Below are 19415 nucleotides of genomic sequence, written 5' to 3' on the forward strand. Positions count from 1 at the left end.
AGAATTAGAATTTTATGAAGTCATAGTGTATTGCTGTCTGTATGGAATGGAGTCAAACATGATATAAGAAATGCGTGTATTACATTGAGAGAGAAGTATTACATGGAGCGATTTCTTATAAGAAGGTCCAGGAACTTTGCCTCTGCAATGGCAGAGATATTGGTATTTCTTAAATCACAGCTTCAAAACTAAGATATATACCGACGGGTATATATATATAGAGAGAGATAATAACAGTAAAAATATTTGCTAACGGAAAGAGTCCGGTTTGAGCAATAAATAAGTAAAGATCGTACTTATTAAGAAGCGCAAGAGGCGCAATATTTTTGCGGCGGGTTATTATCAAGTGGCATGCCCCAGTGACCATTCCATCATACATTTGGCAAATTTAACGCACAAGTAAATTTTACGGAGATAAAATAATAGTAATAATAAAAAATAGAAATTATTTTAAAAAAAGAAGGGAAGAGAAAACTGTAAGTCCTACCAAATTGCTGTTTGTGGACTCGCCCTCACAGGTAAACTCTTTTGCATTCTTAAGGTTTGCTCTATTGAACCTATAAGTCATATGATTAATTGAATGTCTAGAGATTTGGCACACATTTTGAACCTTTTCTGTCTGTGCACGAGAATGCATATTCACTTGATTTTCATAGCACGTTAAATTGAGTAAAACTTTGAAAGTTACAGAAGCTGTAAAAAAAAAAAAAAAAAAGAAAAATATGGGAAAAACATGGAGCAAAGCACATCCTGTGACACATGCTATGGTATCTACAGGGTGCTCATATGTTGGTCCTAATATCACGTTTATGCATGTTAATTATGGGGAAGAATATTTGAACCAATATGATGTATGGGTTAAAGAATGTGGTTTCCTAGAAAAAGGTATTATTATATTAATAAGGTTTTATTCTCAGACAGTTAGAACAACATAAATTTAATTTGGAAGCAAAGAAGTGCGATATTCCTAAAAGTAAAAAAAGAAGCACAGTTTTTGGCTGACTGAAAGGCATTTGCTGAATGGCAGAGCGAGGCACATAAAATAGAGAAAAAATGTCAGGCAGGGCCCTCATCTGTTTCTCAGTGTGCTAAATTGCAGAAAGCCAATCCCGACCTGGACTCCGCCCCACCGCAACGCCCACAGCCAGTAAGGAGGGAGGAACCTGTAGTTTCAGAGGTACCTCCTCATGATGAAGCGTCCCAGCCTATACCACTCTATCCGAACCTGTCAGAACTGAGCCACCAACCCCAATCGCACTATGTGCCAGCCGTGCTAACTTCACCGGTGGCATTACATATGAGATCCCAAGTGAAGGGACCAACAACATTGCTGCCTAAGGGCTTCAGACCAACAAGAAGGGACAGTGCACGCCGTGGTAAATGCCCCAATGCTAGAAGTGGCCGGAGAAGGAGGCCCGATGCTAGTTCACAGACCCTGGACATTGGAAGACATCAGGAGCAGCATGATGTATCTGCCGGTGCTCCGCGAAGTAGGGACCAAAGTTGATGCATGCAGGGTCCATGCGTCAAAAGGGGGAATGATAGTTGCGGTAAAAAAATTTTGTTTACGATGTTTGCGCAACTCATAAGGTGCGTTGAGGTTTGAAGGTAGAGAAGGCCACGTCCCTACGTCCAAACAGGACTCAGATGCGGTAGTGATAATGATAATGTCCAGTGATAATGGCACACCTTTTGTGAGCTGTGATTGACTTAAAGCAGCCCTGTGCATATCATCCAGCAAGTGGTGGGGTGGTAGAGAGAGAGAATGGGACACTAAAAAAAACAGATTGATCAAATGCTGTTCCGAAGCAGGCTTAGGATGGGCTTAGCCCCTTTGGGATACTGTTTGGGAGACCTCCACACACAGGAATTGGACCTGTGACAGCTCCTCTTCCCGACGCTGCAGCATGTGATGATGCAATGTTAAATTACTGTGCAACCCTGTCCTCTGTTCTGCACTCTATCCACAAGCAGGTAAAGGCAGCGCTTCAAGCTCCGGCCACGGGCCCACTGCATGATCTGAAGCCCGAAGAGTGGATCGTGATCAAGGACTTCCGCAGGACCATGTGGAAGAAGCCACGGTGGTTGGGGCCATTCTAGATCCTTTTCGTCACTCACTCCATGGTAAAAGTCAGCCAGAGAGCCATGTGGATGCATGCGAGCCACTGTAGGAGAGTGCCAGAGCCAAGCACTGAACTGGAGAAGACGGGACTTTGACAGGTGGACTAGAAAGTGATTCTCTATCAAGAGGCCTCTAGGAGGACCGACGCTCATGAGCGATGTTCTGCATATACACACCCACACACGTGTCACACTGCACTCAAACACACATTCTCACACAAGTTCCTTGTGGTTACACAACACAAGACACCAAGTGGTATCTAGTAGCCTGCGAAATCACGGACATGTAGTTTTTGGAGAAAATGTTGACGACGGAAACTGTACTCTTAGGAGGACTGAACTTCATTAGTGTGTACTATATAGCCACGTGACCAGGACGGAGGTTAGACAACGTGACTTCACCTCTTATGCCCCAAAGCTCCCTGACCACAGACTACTGTTGCAGACTAGACACAAATCATTAGATGTTGACCTGCACATCCACTCATACATACAAACCTATTCCTAATCGTGTACCCTTCTGCTGGTATATTTGGTATCTTTTAGTAAGCCCTGTCACAGAAATAACTCACAAATCACTGGGACCGTTCCCGACAACACTGGGGGTCCGGGGGTAGAGCCTTAAGCTGGAAAGATAAACCAAAGTTTTTGAAGTTTATTGGGTGGAAGACTTAATGATCAATCATGCCAATCACATCATTGCAGCAGAAAGAGTGCATGACGCACACACTTTTACCCAAATTTGGTATTTAGCTGATCATGGTGACGGGACTAAGTGCCTAAGGTGACGTGATTTCTATAGGTCCTACATAAGCCTGCGAAGTTCTCTAGTAGACTATTGCTGCAGATTGGATGACAATTAGTAGTCAAAAGCCTGTATGCCAAGATATTAGCCGCCTCTGTAAAGCGTTCTGTATCACCTTTGGTCATAAGAATCATTGCTAACAGTGCTACGCACACAACGTCACATGTCCCCTCGTTACGCAGACACATAATACTCATTCTATCATTGAACACATGCGGTCTGCGATACGCAACCCTCCACAGACTAGTGAGACGGGGTTTGATTGGCTGAACTCAGTAATCAGGGGATGGGGCTCGTGGATATGAACCGTCTGTCTGCCAATAGATGCAATAATTCTTCTTGTCTTGCTCATTTTGCTTTGTATTGTTTCTCTCGCTCGGAGCAGTCTCTCTGTCACGTTGCGGCGAACTCGCAACTACAGTTCCCAGAATGCAGTGCCAACTACAAACATGGCCGACAAGAACTACACTTCCCGGTCATGCAAGTGCTCACGTTCACCGGAGTACTGAGTGCTAACACCTGTGCTGCATCATAGGTTATAAAAGGCCTCGTTAACTTTAGCACCTCGTGAAGTAAACGCTCAGCAGCCTTTCCTCTGACGTTCACCAAGCCTTTGTCTATGTTTCGGATTTCTAAAGTTTTTGGAGTTATCGCTTGTTCTTGGATTATTTTTCCCTGCCAAGCCCAGTCTGGATTGTTCGCCCAATCGCCTGACCTACTGCTGTCTTCCGTGTTTCATCTTCCACTTGATCCCCGCACTCTAGTCCTGTTCGTCCGTGCTTGCCTCCAACAAGGTATCGTAACAGATTACTTCGCCTACTTTGGAGGAATCGGACGCCCCAGAGTGGCAACGCCACATCCTGGAGCAGAATCGAGTGATATCTGTAGAGCGGGACCGGATATCGCTTTTAACCGAGCAAGTGTCGCGCCTGTGCCCTTCCACGCTTCCGACCGTGACACCGCTCGCTCCGCCCACGTACATTCCGCCTCTAGTACGCCAGTGTATGCTCAACCAGTGCTGGCTGCGCACATTCCAGCCGCGTCGTCTGCGCACTATCCGCCTCTACCTACACCGGAGAGATATGCTGTAGAGCCGGAACGATGTAAGGGTTTCCTGCTACAGTGCTCATTGTTTTTTGAGAGCTACCCTGACATGCCAGAAGTCCGTAAAGTCACGCACTTCATGGAGCTCCTCACCAGACGCGCCCTGGCATGGGTTACGGTGGAGTGGAAACGAGGGGGCGGTACCAGCCCTCGCTAGCGGACTTCCTCTCCCGCTTCCTGCGTGCTTTTGATCACTCCCCTGACAGCTGGGAGACCGGCCAGGAGCTCATGAAGATCATGCAAGGCTCTCGTGATGCGGTGGAGTATGCCTTGGAGTTCCGCACCATCACTGCACGGAGCATGAGCCGGCTCTCAAGACTGCGCTCCGTCAGGGGCTGAATCCCGTGTTGGTGAGAGAGTTGGCATTTCGAGGTGAACAGCTCAACCTCGACGCCCTCATTGACCTTGCAATACAGCTGAACTGTCTGCTGGAACCAACCGCCCCGCGCTGTGGGGTCCCCTGCCACCAGAGCCAGCACCCCCAGTCGAGCCCATGCAGCTCGGGCAGACCCGGATCCACAAGGAGGAAAGGGAGAGGCGACGGCGTGAGTCTCGCTGCTTCTACTGACCTCGTCGGTCATTGCCCCCACAAGCCGCCACGACCAGCGGAGGGGAGGGCGGACCGACAACCTCGTCACCAAACGACCAGTTCAATCCAAATACACAGTCGTCATTTATTCGTGTTACCCGTTAAAATAGAGCATTCAGGCCAGTTTTTTATGCTTTCAGCGCTTATTGACTCGGGATGCAGGTGGATCAGGACCTGGTGGCCTGGATCACTGACTACCTCACTGACAGGCCGCAGTATGTCAGGCTACATGGCTGCCAGTCAGACGTCATGGTGAGCAACACTGGCACACCCCAGGGAACTGTACTGTCACCATTTCTCTTCACACTCTACACTTCTGACCTTTGCTTTGACTCTGGAACGAGCCACCTCCAGAAGTTCTCAGATGACTCCTCTATCGTCGTCTGTAACACAGACGATAGAGAGGAGGAGTACAGAGACTTGATTGAGAGCTTCATCGGATGGTGTGACAGCAACCACCTCCAGCTCAACACAGGAAAACCAAGGAGCTGGTGGTGAACTTCAGATGCAGCAAGAGGCCCCACACCCCTGTTGTAATAAGGGGTGAAGGGGTAGAGATGGTGGACACCTATAAGTTCCTGGGGGTGCACCTCAACAATAAACGGGACTGGACAGACAACACAGAGGCCCTCTACAGGAAAGGACAGAGCAGGCTGTTCTTCCTGAGGAGGCTCAGGTCCTTCAATGTGTGCACCAGGCTGCTACGGATGTTCTACCAGTCTGTGGTGGCCATTGTCATCTTCTTTGCTGGGGTGTGCTGGGGAGGTGGCATCGGGACTTGTGGCACCAACAAACTGGGCAAGCTGGTGAAGAAGGCCAGCTCGGTGGCAGGGATGGAACTGGACGGTGTGGAGGTGGTGACTGAGAGGAGGATGAGAAGGAAGCTGAAAACCATCATGGACAACCCCTTTCATCCTCTCTATGCTGAGCTGAGGCAGCTCAGGAGCTCTTTCAGCCACAGACTCATCCAGCCCCAAGCCTCAAAGTGCTTTGGAGGCTCATTTGTGCTATCAGCCATCTGGTTGTAAATAATTATTATTGATTGTATAGTGTAAATAGTGTGTGAATATTTCTACAATATCGCATCTGCTTTGTTCTTTTATATTCCTTCGTGCTGCTATGTTGACCTAAATTTCCCCTAAGGGGGATTAATAAAGTTATATCTTATCTTATCTTATCTTAACTAAGAGCATCTAAAAGGAAATGGTCTAAATCTAGCAACCCGACTGACCTAACCAATTACCAAACACTTCTCTCCTCTTTTTCCAATAGCATCTCCATTGCTAAAGCCACATACTACCAAGAGAAGATGGGCAGTTCTCCCAAAACCCACACTCTCTTCAAAACCTTTTCCTCTCTTCTCTGTCCCCCTCCTGCCCCTTCCCCTACCTCTCTCACTGCAGATGACTTTGCCACTTTCTTCTCCAACAAGGTTACATCAATCAGGAACCAGTTCTCAACCCCAGACATGCATAGACTGGCTCCTCCTCCATGTAACTCCCAACTGACTTCCTTCTCTCCCCTCTCAGAGACTGATGTCTCTACACTCCTCCTCTCTAGCCGCCCCACAACCTGTCCTCTTGACCCTATCCCTTCTCACCTTCTTCAATCCATCTCTCCCACACTATTACCTACACTCACACACATCTTTAACACATCGCTCTCTACTGGCACATACCCTACCTCATTTAAGCAGGCCCGGGTTACCCCACTGCTTAAAAAACCATCACTTAACCCTGCTGTAGTTGACAACTACAGACCTGTTTCCCTCCTCCCTTTTCTTTCCAAAACTCTTGAAAGAGCCGTTTTTATTCCAATTTTCTCACATAGAACAACCTCCTGGACACCAAGCCTTACGACTAGCAAGAGCAACCTCTAGATCATCTGTCCTCATCCTATTCGACCTCTCTGCTGCTTTCGACACTGTGAACCATCAGATCCTCCTGTCAACTCTCTCCAGCCTGGGCATCACTGGAACGGTTCTGCGCTGGGTGGAATCCTATCTCTCTGACAGATCCTTCAAGGTATCATGGAGGGGAGGCATTTCTGAAACTCAGCAACTCACAACTGGTGTTCCACAGGGGTCAGTTCTGGGTCCACTCCTCTTTTCTATTTACACTACATCTCTAGGGCAGGTGATTGAGTCTCATGACTTCTCATGTCATTGCTATGCTGATGACACCCAGCTCTATTTGTCCTTCCAGCCTGACGATCCATCCGTCTCTGCACGCATCTCTGCTTGCCTGTCGGACATCTCGGTCTGGATGAGGGAACACCATCTTAAGCTCAACCCGGCAAAATCTGAGCTTCTCGTCATCCCAGGCTGTCCCTCAATCAACCACAACCTCACTGTACAGCGCAGCTCAACCACACTCAAGCCAACCTGGACGGCCAGGAACCTTGGGGTGATTCTTGATGACAGCTTGACCTTTATAGACCACATCTCAACAACTGCACGGTCCTGTAGGTTCATCCTGTACAACATCAAGAAAATCAGACCCTACCTCACCGAACAGGCTACACAGATACTAGTCCAGGCTCTTGTTATCTCAAAACTGGACTACTGCAACTCACTACTCTCGGGCCTCCCGGCCAGCTCCATCAAACCCCTTCAGATGATTCAGAATGCTGCAGCACACCTCGTCTTCAATCAGCCCAAGAGAACCCATGTCACACCAGTCTTCATCTCCCTCCACTGGCTTCCTGTAGCCGCCCGCATCAAATTCAAGGCCTTGATGCTCACCTACAAGATATTGTCTGGAATAGCACCCTCCTACCTCAGCTCTCTCCTGAAGGCTTACGTTCCCTCACGCAATCTGCAATCGATTAGCGACCGACGCTTAGTAGTTACAACTCAGCATGGCTCAAGGTCCCTTTCAAGAACCTTCTAAGGAACTAACTGTTCCTCAGTGGTGGAATGAACTTCCAACCTCAATCCGGACCGCAGAATCTCTCACCATCTTCAAAAAACAGCTAAAGACCCACCTCTTCCGTGAACACCTAACCAACTCATTAAAAAAAAAAAATGCACTTACACCTCTACTCTGTGCACTTTGCTTCTTCTGGAACTCAATTAATGGATCTTGTATGGTAGCACTACTTGTATTGTTCTCTGCTTGATATATCACTTTGCTTGTATTTTCTCGTTTGTAAGTCGCTTTGGATAAAAAGCATCTGCTAAATGAATAAATGTAAATGTAAGTATTCACAGCCTTTGCTCAATACTTTGTTGAAGCACCTTTGGCACCAATTACAGCCTCAAGTCTTTTTGAGTATGATGCTCCAAGCTTGGCACACCTATTTTTGGGCAGTTTCTCCCATTCTTCTTTGCAGGAGCTCTCAAGCTCCATCAGGTTGGATGGGGAGTGTTGGTGCACAGCCATTTTCAGATCTCTCCAGAGATGTTCAATCAGGTTCAAGTCTGGGCTCTGGCTGGGCCACTCAAGGACATTCACAGAGCTGTCCTGTAGCCACTCCTTTATTATCTTGGCTGTGTGCTTAGGGTCATTGTCCTGTTGGAAGAAGAATCTACGCCCCAGTCTGAGGTCCAGAGTGCTCTGGAGCAGGTTTTCATCAATGATGTCTCTGTACATTGCTGCATTCACCTTTCCCTCGATCCTGACTAGTCTCCCAGTTCCTGCCACTGAAAAACATCTCCACACCATGATGCTCCCACCACCATGCTTCACTGTAGGGATGATATTGGACAGGTGATGACTGGTGCCTGGTTTCCTCCAGACATGATGCTTGCCATTCAGGCCAAAGAGTCCATCTTTGTTTCATCATGGTCTGAGAGTCCTTCAGGTGCCTTTTGGCAAACTCCAGGCGGGCTGTCATGTGCCTTTTACTGAGGGGTGGCTTCCGTCTGGCCACTCTACCATACAGGCCTGATTGGTGCAGTGCTGCAGAGATGGTTGTTCATCTGGAAGGTTCTCCTCTCTACACAGAGACACGCTGGAGCGCTGTCAGAGTGACCATCGGGTTTTTGGTCACCTCCCTGACTAAGGCCCTTCTCCCTCGATCGCTCAGTTTGACCGGGCGGCCAGTTCTAGGAAGAGTCCTGCTGGTTCCAAATTTCTTCCATTTGCGAATGATGGAGGCCACTGTGCTCATTGGGACCTTCAATGCTGCAGAAATGTTTCTGTACCCTTCCCCAGATCTGTGCCTCAATACAATCCTGTCTCGGAGCTCTACAGACAATTCCTTGGACTTCATGGCTTGGTCTGTGCTCTGACATGCATTGTTAACTTTGGGACATTATATAGACAGGTGTGTGCCTTTCCAAATCATGTCCAGTCAACTGAATTTACCACAGGTGGACTCCCATCAAGTTGTAGAAACATCTCAAGGATGATCAGTGGAAACAGGATGCACCTGAGCTCAATTTTGAGTGTCATGGCAAAGGCTGTGAATACTTATGTACGTGTGCTTTTTTGTTTTGTTTTTTAAATAAATTTGCAAAGATTTTAAACAAACTTCTTTCATGTTGTCATTATGAGGTATTGTTTGTAGAATTTTTTGGAAAATAATGAATTGAATCCATTTTGGAATAAGGCTGTAACATAACAAAATGTGGAAAAAGTGAAGCGCTGTGAATACTTTCTGGATGCACTGTATATCCACAAAAACAGCCTTAGTGCCTTCATTATGTCTGTTTCATGATGAATTCAGTTGAACTGTGAAAGTATTCTGAAGCTCTGATGTATTCACAGCATAGTAATTTCTCTGTTAATTTTAGTTATCATATTTTGTAATGATAAAATGGGGGAAATGTGAGGGAAATTACTAATTTTTACTTTGTAATAATTTTGCTCTTGTTCTGTTCATGTTCATCTGAGGATAATGCCTAAGAAGGCCATATCATGTCACTGAGATCAGTACAGAATGTTTATCTGCTTACAGAGACACAAACATGTTCTTCTGTTCAAGGTTCGTATGCATATCTTCTAAGACCCTAAAACAAAGCCTGTTTGAACTGCCTCAAACCACTTCTTATCGCTACACAGAAGTGTCATGCTCTGCCTTTCATATATATAGTAGTGGTTCAGCACAAGCACTTCAGAGCGCTCTCATTATTCTATCCTGCTTTATTCTATCCTGTATTACCCATCTTTCTGTAATAAACCTTTTTTTACCTTCAGAGGACGAGTCTGCGAGTGTTGTCAAATTTCCACGACAAGAGCTACAAGCTCTCTGTTGCCCCTTCCTGCCTTGACTTCACCCCTGGATTAGCCAAGGCCTTCCTGTATCCTAGGCCGGATTATATTCCTAAAGTGCCTACATCTGCTGCCCAGCCAGTAGTGTTGCAGGCTTTCTGCCCTCTGCCGTTCCTCATACCAGAACAAGAGAAATTGCACCGACTGTGTGCAGTAAGGGCTCTCTGTACTTACATCCACCGCTCCAGCCAGTGGTGTAAGTCAGAGCAGCTGCTGGTCGGCTTGGGCGGCAACAGTAGAGGTGACACTGGGTTGAAGCAGCGCATCTCTATTTGGATAGGGGAAGCAATCTCTATCGCTTATGAAGCACACTGTCTTGCTACGCCTCGGGGCATAATGGTTCATTCCACTAGGGGGATCACCTCTTCGAAGGCTTTGTCCAAAGTTGTATCCTTACAGGATGTGTGTGCTGTGGCGGGGTGGTCTACGCCGCACACCTTCATTCGATTTTACAGCCTGGATATACATTCCCGCCGTGGCTCGAGTTTTGAACAGGCCATACCCTCAGTATGACGGAGTGGGTATTCTCATTCCCACAGCGTTCAGCTAACGCAACATGGAGTTAATAATAATAATAAACAACTTTATTTTATAAAGCACCTTTAAAAGAAGCTTCTCAAAGCGCTGTACACAAAATAAGCAGTACACAGAAAAATAAAACATATAAAAGTTAATAAGAACAACAACATTAATAATAATAATAATTATTATTATTATAAAATAATAATTAAAAAAAAGACATCAGCAGTCAAATGCAAGTTTAAAAAAGTGTGTCTTAAGTACAGCTTTAAAAATGTCAAAGGTCTGAGCTTCCCTGAGTTCAGGAAGAGGAGAGTTCCAAAGTGAAGGAGCATAGACAGAAAAAGCCCTGTCACCCATAGATTTTAGGTGGGTTTGTGGGACAGTTAACAAATTGCACTGTGAGGAGTGTATTCTGTGATTTGGGGTGTAAGGGATTAATAAACCAGATAAGTAATGCAGAGCCAAGCCATGTAGTGCCTTGTATGTCAACATCATGATCTTAAAATCGATACGGAACCTGACCGGGAGCCAATGTAAGGACTTCAAAACAGGAGTAATATGTTCACATTTCCTGGTCCCTGTCAGGATCCTGGCAGCAGAGTTTTGAACATATTGCAGTTTGTTGTTTGTCGATTTAGAAACTCCGGCTAAAACGGCGTTACAGTAATCCAGCTGAGTGACAACAAATGAGTTTATCAGTTTTTCAGCCACAGAGAAATTTAGCATTGGGTGCAGTCTAGCTATATTTCTGAGGTGAAAAAAGGATGCCTTCACAGTGCTCTGAACAAAAAAATCAAATGTAAGGCTGGTATCGAAAATTACTCCAAGGTTCCTCATTTTACTTTGGGTCTCTAGAACAGAGCCATCAACAGAGACAGTGGACCAGCTTTGCGAAATTGATGACGGGAGCCTATAAGCATAACTTCGGTTTTCCCGCTGTTCAGGCACAGAAAGTTATTGGTCATCCATGTTTTTATCTCAGAAAAACCTTCAGAAAGAAAACAAACATCAAGGTTTTCACCAGATTTTGAGTGAATGTAGATTTGGGTATCGTCAGCATAAAAGTGATAATGGAGGCCGAGCGATCACAGCAGATGCCCAAGTGGAGATAGATCAATATTGAAGAGTAGAGGGCCTAAAACTGAACCCTGAGGAACACCAGTGAACACAGAGCTAGTGTCAGACCTGTAGCCACCCATAGAAATAAACTGGGAACGGTCAGTAAAATACGTTTTAAACCAGTTTAAAACTGTCCCAGACATACCAAAAACACTTTCAAGGCAGGTAAGTAAAAGACCACGATCCACAATATCGAAAGCAGCTCTAAGATCAAGAAGAATAAGAATGGATGTAGCACCAGAATCAGAGGCCATCAACAAGTCATTGGTAACTTTGACCAACGCCGTTTCAGTGCTGTGAAATTTACAAAAACCTGATTGAATGGGTTCAAAGAGGTTATTAATTGTAAGATGATTACATAGTTGAGAGGCAACAACACGCTCAAGTATTTTTGCCAAAAACAGAAGATTTGAAATGGGACGAAAATTGTTAATATCATCCACGGAAACATTTTCTTTCTTTGGTACAGGTGTAACAGCAGCAGTCTTTAGTACTGCTGGAACGACCCGTCTCCAGTGATTCATTTATAATGCTGAGGATAGCAGGGCACCAAACAACAAAACAGGGCACCAACACAGCAGAGTACCAAACAATATCGAAAGCACAATTTAAATAGGTTCGTGGGAATTGGATCCAGCAAGCAAGTGGTTGATTTCATGCTGGATAGCTCCCTTGTGAGAGCCTAGGAATCAAGCAGTGAGAAATGAGTGAAAGAAACACCAGTGAACCCAGATGGACAAAGGAGTGAAGTGGCAGAGTCAGGTGTCAGGAATTTCTTTGCGACATTATCAATCTTAGAATTAAAAAACTGAAAAAAAAGAATCACATAGCTGCTAAGTAACAGGCAAAGTGGTAACAGCATTAACTTGAAGCAATCTGTTTATGGTTTGGAACAAGTGTCTGGGATTATTTTGATTGTTTACAATAGCCTGAGAAAAGTAAGAGGATCTTTCAGTCTCCATGGCCCTTGTTATGAGTCGGGACAGTTACAAACTGTGTGAAGCTAAAACAATCAATTAGCGACAGAAATTCCTTAGCCGTTACAGAGTCACTCCGGTCCACATGAATGTTACAATCTGCCACAATTAGAATTCTGTCAAACTTCATTCTCAACATTGACAGGAAGTCAGCAAACTCTGACATAAAAGCTGTGTGTGTCTTAGCCTTAGGTGGTTTATAGACTGTAGCGATGATGGTTGATATAGGAGCGGAAACGCTCAAGACCAGGCATTCAAATGATGAAAACTAGGGGACAGACACAGAGCTTATGTTGAACTTCAGGTTGTAAACCATAATAATGCCTCCGCCTCTGCCAGATAGCCTCGGGAGGTCAAATACTCCAAAGCCCGCTGGAGTGATCTGGTTAAACAGGAATCCATCATGCCAGGTTTCGGTTAAAAACAACAAGTCCAGCTTTTTATCTGTAAGAAAATCCGATAAAAGCAGCACCTTGTTATTCACAGACCGCACATTGAATAATGCGGCATAAGCCAGGCTCTGAAGCAAAGACGACAGTGGTTTATCTCCACACGGGGAACCGATATTAAATTACTGTGGTCAGCACCAGTATGGAGCGGTTTGTTGGTCTTATGTCGACAGGTAGGGACAAAGATGTCAGGAGAGGATGACACAGCAAAACTGCACCTCAAACCCCGATGGATATATCGTTTAAGACGTAGCAATCCAGCGTCTCGGCAGATTTTGTAAGAGTCTTTGGCTAGGCAATAAGAGCTCTGTTTTAAATTCAAAAGCTGGCGTGTAGTGTACCTTAGGGCCATGGTCATTGAGTGCACACACTCACAAGGACAAGGTGTTGAATCTCCGTAGCGCACTGTGAGCACAAAGTCGGACAATCCACACACGCAGCCGAACCGAAGCGCTGATTCTGCGTTGTACGCTGCAGGTTATTCCAAATGGAGCACAGAAATAAAAACAATAGTGCAAAATATATAAAATGGCACCACCACATCGCAATCATAAGGCCACTAAAAACAATATAACTTTAAAAAATTGCAGTTATTTAAAACAATATGACTTAAAATAACAAACAAAAACAAACAAATGGTAACAGGAACGGCAGCAAAACGTGCCAGCCTATCCTGTCATCGGAACCTTTGAAAGGGAACATCTGGGTTATGTATGTAACCCTGTTCCCTGAGAAGGACATTTTCACTTAGGGGCGTACTCACTTTTGTTGCCAGCAGTTTAGACATTAATGGCTGTGTGTTATTTTGAGGGGACAGCAAATTTACACTGTTACACAAGCTGTACACTCACTACTTTACATTGTAGCAAAGTGTCATTTCTTCAGTGTTGAAGAAAAGTTATAATCAAATATTTACAAAAATGTGACGGGTGTACTCACTTTTGTGAGATACTGTATATTGTCACGTTTCAAAGGTAGATGCGGAAGCAATCGCAGATTTTAAACGTTTTATTATATAAACTAACAAAACACAAAAGATACAAAAACTAATGCAAAACACTGTGGTACAGACTAAACATAAACTAACAGGACCAAAACACGGTAACATGGACAACAGTAGTCTAAGATAAACGTAAGACAGGGAAGTGGTGCAAAACAATGGCTATATATAAGGGTGCTCGTTAACAGAAACGTGATTCAGGTGCAGGTGGTCATGTGACATATTGTAGTACAGTGCAGTGGCTGATGGGAACTGAAATCCAGAGTTACCTCTTTGATATGTGTATTTGTGTGAGTGTGTGTATAAAACTTTGCACTAATGTTTTGTATTGTTTGGGAGTTTTTTTTTTAATATAAAATAATCTTTATATATTTATTGTTCTTGAATTGATTGTATTCACAATTTTATATATGATTGTGGTTTTGGGAGTACCTCAGGGACGGCTCAGTCACCGCGTGTGACGCTGAGTGCATCCTCATCAGACCTCAAGCTTAGATCCGGCAAAGACATATCTTCAGTCTGCATTGGGTCTGAATACAAAATAGGTAAGTACTTTAAAAAATAATCACATGAACCTGCATGAACAAAAATAAGCTAATTATCATTATATATATATTTATTAGGGATGCACCAAAATGAAAATTTTTGGCCGAAGCCAAATATAATGAAAAACGTGGCCAAAGGCCGAATACCGAACGTTTTTTCACATTTTTTCCATTTATTTTGCCATTTTTTTCACCATTGCATAAATTAAATAGTCAAAATGTGCTTTTAACTATTTTGTCTTGCTTTTCAAAGAAAAAAAAAATCAATTACAAAAACAACAGTTTCAAAATATTTATTTAACACTGAACATTTTTTTTCATTCCAGGCATAGGCTACCAACAAGGCACAATATAACTTTAAATAAATAAATGAGTAAAATAAAAATATTTTTATGTGGCCATCTTTGAGCCCCCTTTGAATAGCCGATGTTAGGCCTATAACTGACTGCTGAAAGAATGGAACACTCTGTAGCCTACAATAAAAAAGTGCATTAAAAAGTGCATTGACAAGAGTGCAAAAAATGGTTCTATTCGGTTCTATACGGCTGATTACATTGGGGATATATACCGCCCGCATCCCTGTACACCTTGCGGAGTATTATAGTAGATATAGGATAGATAGATACGTTGTTAATGTTATGTTCCTTGACAGATTTAGTTAGTTTGAACTATAGATTAGTTCATTTAGTCCCCGCTGGTTTCTCCGCTCCCAATCCATAGTACTAGTTCATGTTTCTTGTTTTGTGTTGTGACCCTGTTTTCTGTGACCGTGACTTCGATTCCTGCTTTGTCCCGTTTATGCCTGTTTGCCGATCACCTGACCCTTTACCTGTCTTGACTACGTTTTTTGGATCACGATTTGGATTTGTCTGCCTGCCCTTAAATAAATACGTCTTTACCTGCTTCCGTACTCTACTCCCTTACGTCTCGCGACGTGACAGAATACTCCGGAACAGAAACAAAACAAATGCACGTGTCCACAGTAAACAATGTCACGGTTGTCAACATCCGAAGAGCATGCGCTCGCTGAGCACTCGTGCACATAGCACTCTCATCTCTCCGAGTGCGCTGCCGGAAGTAGAGGTCGTCTCTGGTTGCTAGGCTATTTGGTCACGTTATCAAACACGTCATTGTTCGGTCAAATTTATTCGGCCTTTTCACTTATTCGGCCGAATACCTAAAGTGCTTTTTTTGCTATTTTCGCCTGAATAATTTCGGTTGTTGAACATTCGGTGCATCCGTAATATATATATATATATATATATATATATATATATATATATATATATATATATATATATATATATATACACACACACACATATACTATAGGCTATATTAATTTCCCACTAATACAAAAGTCTAATTATTTCTACTACAGAGAGAGAGAGAGAGAGAGAGAGACAGCTAGAGAAAGAAAGAGACAGAGAGATGGTGTACCTTGGGTGAGAGTTGTTCTCTCCAAATTGCCATGACCCTTTTTAATAAAATAATAAACTCATAAAATTTTGCATTGTAGCACTGAACTCGATCAAACTCGCGATTAAACACAGTTAAATTCCCTGTCTGTTAGACAAATTCAATTAAACACTGAAACTCGTTTCTGTTCTACGCTCTTTTTACCCCCGGCTTCGTCAATGACGTCACAACGATAGAACAGAACACATTCCAGAACTCATTACATCAACCTTCCAGGCTTTAAAAAAAAATTACTATTACTACTACTTTATTCTCCTCCTATACTTAACACACCAACACAAAAATATGTTTCTATACGAATCACATCTACATAAAAAAAAAAATATCAGTGCTTTAACACAAAGCTTGTTCTTTTCCCACTCTGTGAACTAAATTCAACGGATCGATTAGACAAAATATTTTCAGCTGTCCTAATCAAACAAACACTTAAATGAATATAAAAGTATTCATATATTGACTTATACTATAAGTATTATATTATTGTTGCAATAAAATCAGTTACAATAAAAGCATTTTTTAACAGTTTAAACAGATTCTAAATAGAAAGGTGTCTTTTTGCTGATTCATTAAAATTATGTAATCTTCCATACACATATTAAAAATTATTAAAGCAGCATTTTAAGAGCAGCACAAGTTTTAAGATTCAGTGTTTCTTGTTATAAAAGGAGGCCGTTCATTTGTTAACAAGAGCACATTTTATTTGGTGAGGAGACTTTAATTATGATTAGGATTTTAATTATGAGCCATTAAGTTGTAATATAATGTTCAAGCCTAAGAGGCTAAATTAAATTTGGCCCACAACATGAGGTTCCTAATTTAAACACTGGGTGGCGCTGTCACATAGAGATTCACTGAGTTCAGAGAGAATGTGTGTGTTTAGTTTGTCAGGAATCAGTTGCTGTAATGACTGGTGTAAAAGTTAGGTAAGTCTAAGCACGTACATCTTCAAACATTTGAAGATTAAAAATAATATGCACACAGTGAGCCTCGTTTATCAAGCCAAACAGATTTATTCGTAAAAGCTTTGTACGAGAGTTTACAAAAGAAATTTGGTATTCATGAAAGTTCTGTAAATTCGGGGAGGAAAAAGCGTGTGTGTACATTTACGCATAAGAAGACTAACTAATGTAAACCTGGATTTGATCAACTTCAAACCATATAATGTACACGGGTTACTGCACTTTTATTTATGGAACATACTAACGAGTTTAAATTGCTTGTTTTATGTTTTATTAAATTTACAGCAGTTAGCAGATGCCCTTTTCCAGAGAGACTTATAGAAGTGCTTCATATGGTGCGCAATGGGGTACAATTACACACAATGGTGGACAATTACATACAATGGTGGACAATGGGGTACAATTGTGGACAATGGGATACAATTACGCACAATGGTAGACAATTACATACAATGGTGGACAATGGAGTACAATTATAGACAGTGGTGGACAATGGGGTACAATTGTGGACAATGGGGTACAATGATGCACAATTGTGGACAATGGGGTACAATTACGCACAATGGTAGACAATTACATACAATGGTGGACAATGGAGTACAATTACGCAAAATGATGGACATTTACGCACAATGGTGGACAATGGGGTACAATTATGCACAATGGTGGACAATTACATACAATGGTGGACAATGGAGTACAGTTACGCACAATGGTGGACAATTACACACAATTGTGGATAATGGGGTAAAATTATGCACAATAAGTGACAATGGGGTACACAAGCACAATGGTGGACTGGCGGACAAGGACGCACAATGATGGACAATGGTGGACAAGGACACACTGGTCGACAAGAACGCACAGTGGCTTAAGGTGGACAGTGGTGGACAGATGGGATATCAAGCGCTCTCAATAGCTGTCAAGGGCTTTCTAGGGCTGCCTAAAGCTGTCCACATGACAATGAAAGGATGGAAGAATGAAAACGGGGCAATTCCCAAATGCTTGGACATGTACATAGGGTGTAAGAACCATTGTTTCATATCCTAAGAATTTTACAGTGTATACAACATATGGATAAGCTGTTTAAGTGGTAGGATGGAATTTATTGAAATAGTACACTTTTTTGCAGTTGTGTGTATAGCTGGTCTCATGTCAAGAACAATTGTTCTGGGCCTGATACGAGATCTGTTACAGACAGGAACTGTGAGATATATCCTTATGTACAAATTTAGCCAAAACACATTGAATTATTTTTCAATGCGGTACGGCGTTGTGGTAAGCAAATTATCATAATTTCATATATTCCAAGTTTATTTGTTTAATGTTGAATTTGGATTTATAATTTCAATTGTTGTTATTTTAACATTTGATCTTTAAGTTGCTATATTGATGAATGGTATATATACATACATATACACAAAGGAAGATATCTGCAGTATAATAATGTAAGTATAGCCATAGATACTAAAACTGTAATGATAAGTGTCATTGATAACAATAAACATATACAAAGGAGAGACACTGTTATAAGAGCTGGTATAGTGTAATTTATTAACAGTACTTGAAAATATCTTGAATTTAAGTTGTATAATTCATTGTGGATAATTGGTTATGTACATCATACATAATGATTTTCATTTCAAAAAATGTAGAAAAATACAGATATATATTTAACATAGATATAATACATGAACCTATAACCTGAATCATAATTTCTAGAAGGCTGGTGTAACAATCCCACTGCTGCACATTTCAAAGCCACATTTAAACGTCCGATCACAAGATGTGGGGCCCTAGCCGCAGGATCATCAGGAAACTGCACATCCTTTGCACATACTTTTGTGCCTCCAACTCTAATCAGGTAATGAAACACTGCAGAACTAGTTTCAATAATTACACATACCTAGGACACCTAGGATTGCCATATTCAACTTTACTTAAAAAAGTTAAATATTTGACTACTATGTCTGTTAAAAACTTAACTAGCTAACTTATCTTATAATATAGTAATATATAATATAAGACATTACTTTACTTTCTTATTTAACAGGCAAGATGAGGAGATAGAAAATATATGCATGGACCAGGACTTTGTTCTCCCAAACCAGGGAGTCCTGGCAACCCTGGACAACATCCTTGTATACATTGTAGGTTGGGTGGTTAGGAAGGCACTGCTGAACGTCTCATGCTCCACCTGCAGGGTGGCACTCATGACTTCAGGACCACCTCCAAGATACAGCTCCTCATACTACTTTATTCAGTTGAAGACCAATGGAGGACTTATTATGCCACCTGAGGGAGTCGTTCCCATAGTGAGAGCTGGGGAAATGCATCTCAGAAAACTAACAGACACCAATGTCCTACCAAGGAAGAGTGTCTCCCGAGTCTTGTCAGATATTGGAGCCAGGGGTGTGTTTGGAAATGGCATGGCAGACCATGCTGCTGAAACTCAAGATGGCACTGACAATCATACCATCTACCTGATCAGGCTTCTGGTAGAAATATTCTGCACTCTAAGACATCACCA

The 19415-nt window shown here is 42.7% G+C and overlaps 1 protein-coding gene across 1 annotated transcript; it reads left to right on the forward strand.

Annotated features, from left to right (window-relative positions):
* The first annotated feature begins 61 nt into the window (after window positions 1-61).
* Window positions 62-9093, forward strand: LOC128623388 (uncharacterized). Its single transcript, XM_053650462.1, has 2 exons — window positions 62-518; window positions 6450-9093. The coding sequence occupies exon 2, from the start codon at window positions 6884-6886 to the stop codon at window positions 7508-7510; it is 627 nt and encodes a 208-aa protein (XP_053506437.1). The 5' UTR covers window positions 62-518; window positions 6450-6883; the 3' UTR covers window positions 7511-9093.
* Window positions 9094-19415: the final 10322 nt, after the last annotated feature.

The sequence above is a fragment of the Ictalurus furcatus genome, chromosome 1 (assembly GCF_023375685.1).
Source record: "Ictalurus furcatus strain D&B chromosome 1, Billie_1.0, whole genome shotgun sequence".
In the NCBI taxonomy this organism is placed as follows: Eukaryota; Metazoa; Chordata; class Actinopteri; order Siluriformes; family Ictaluridae; genus Ictalurus; species Ictalurus furcatus.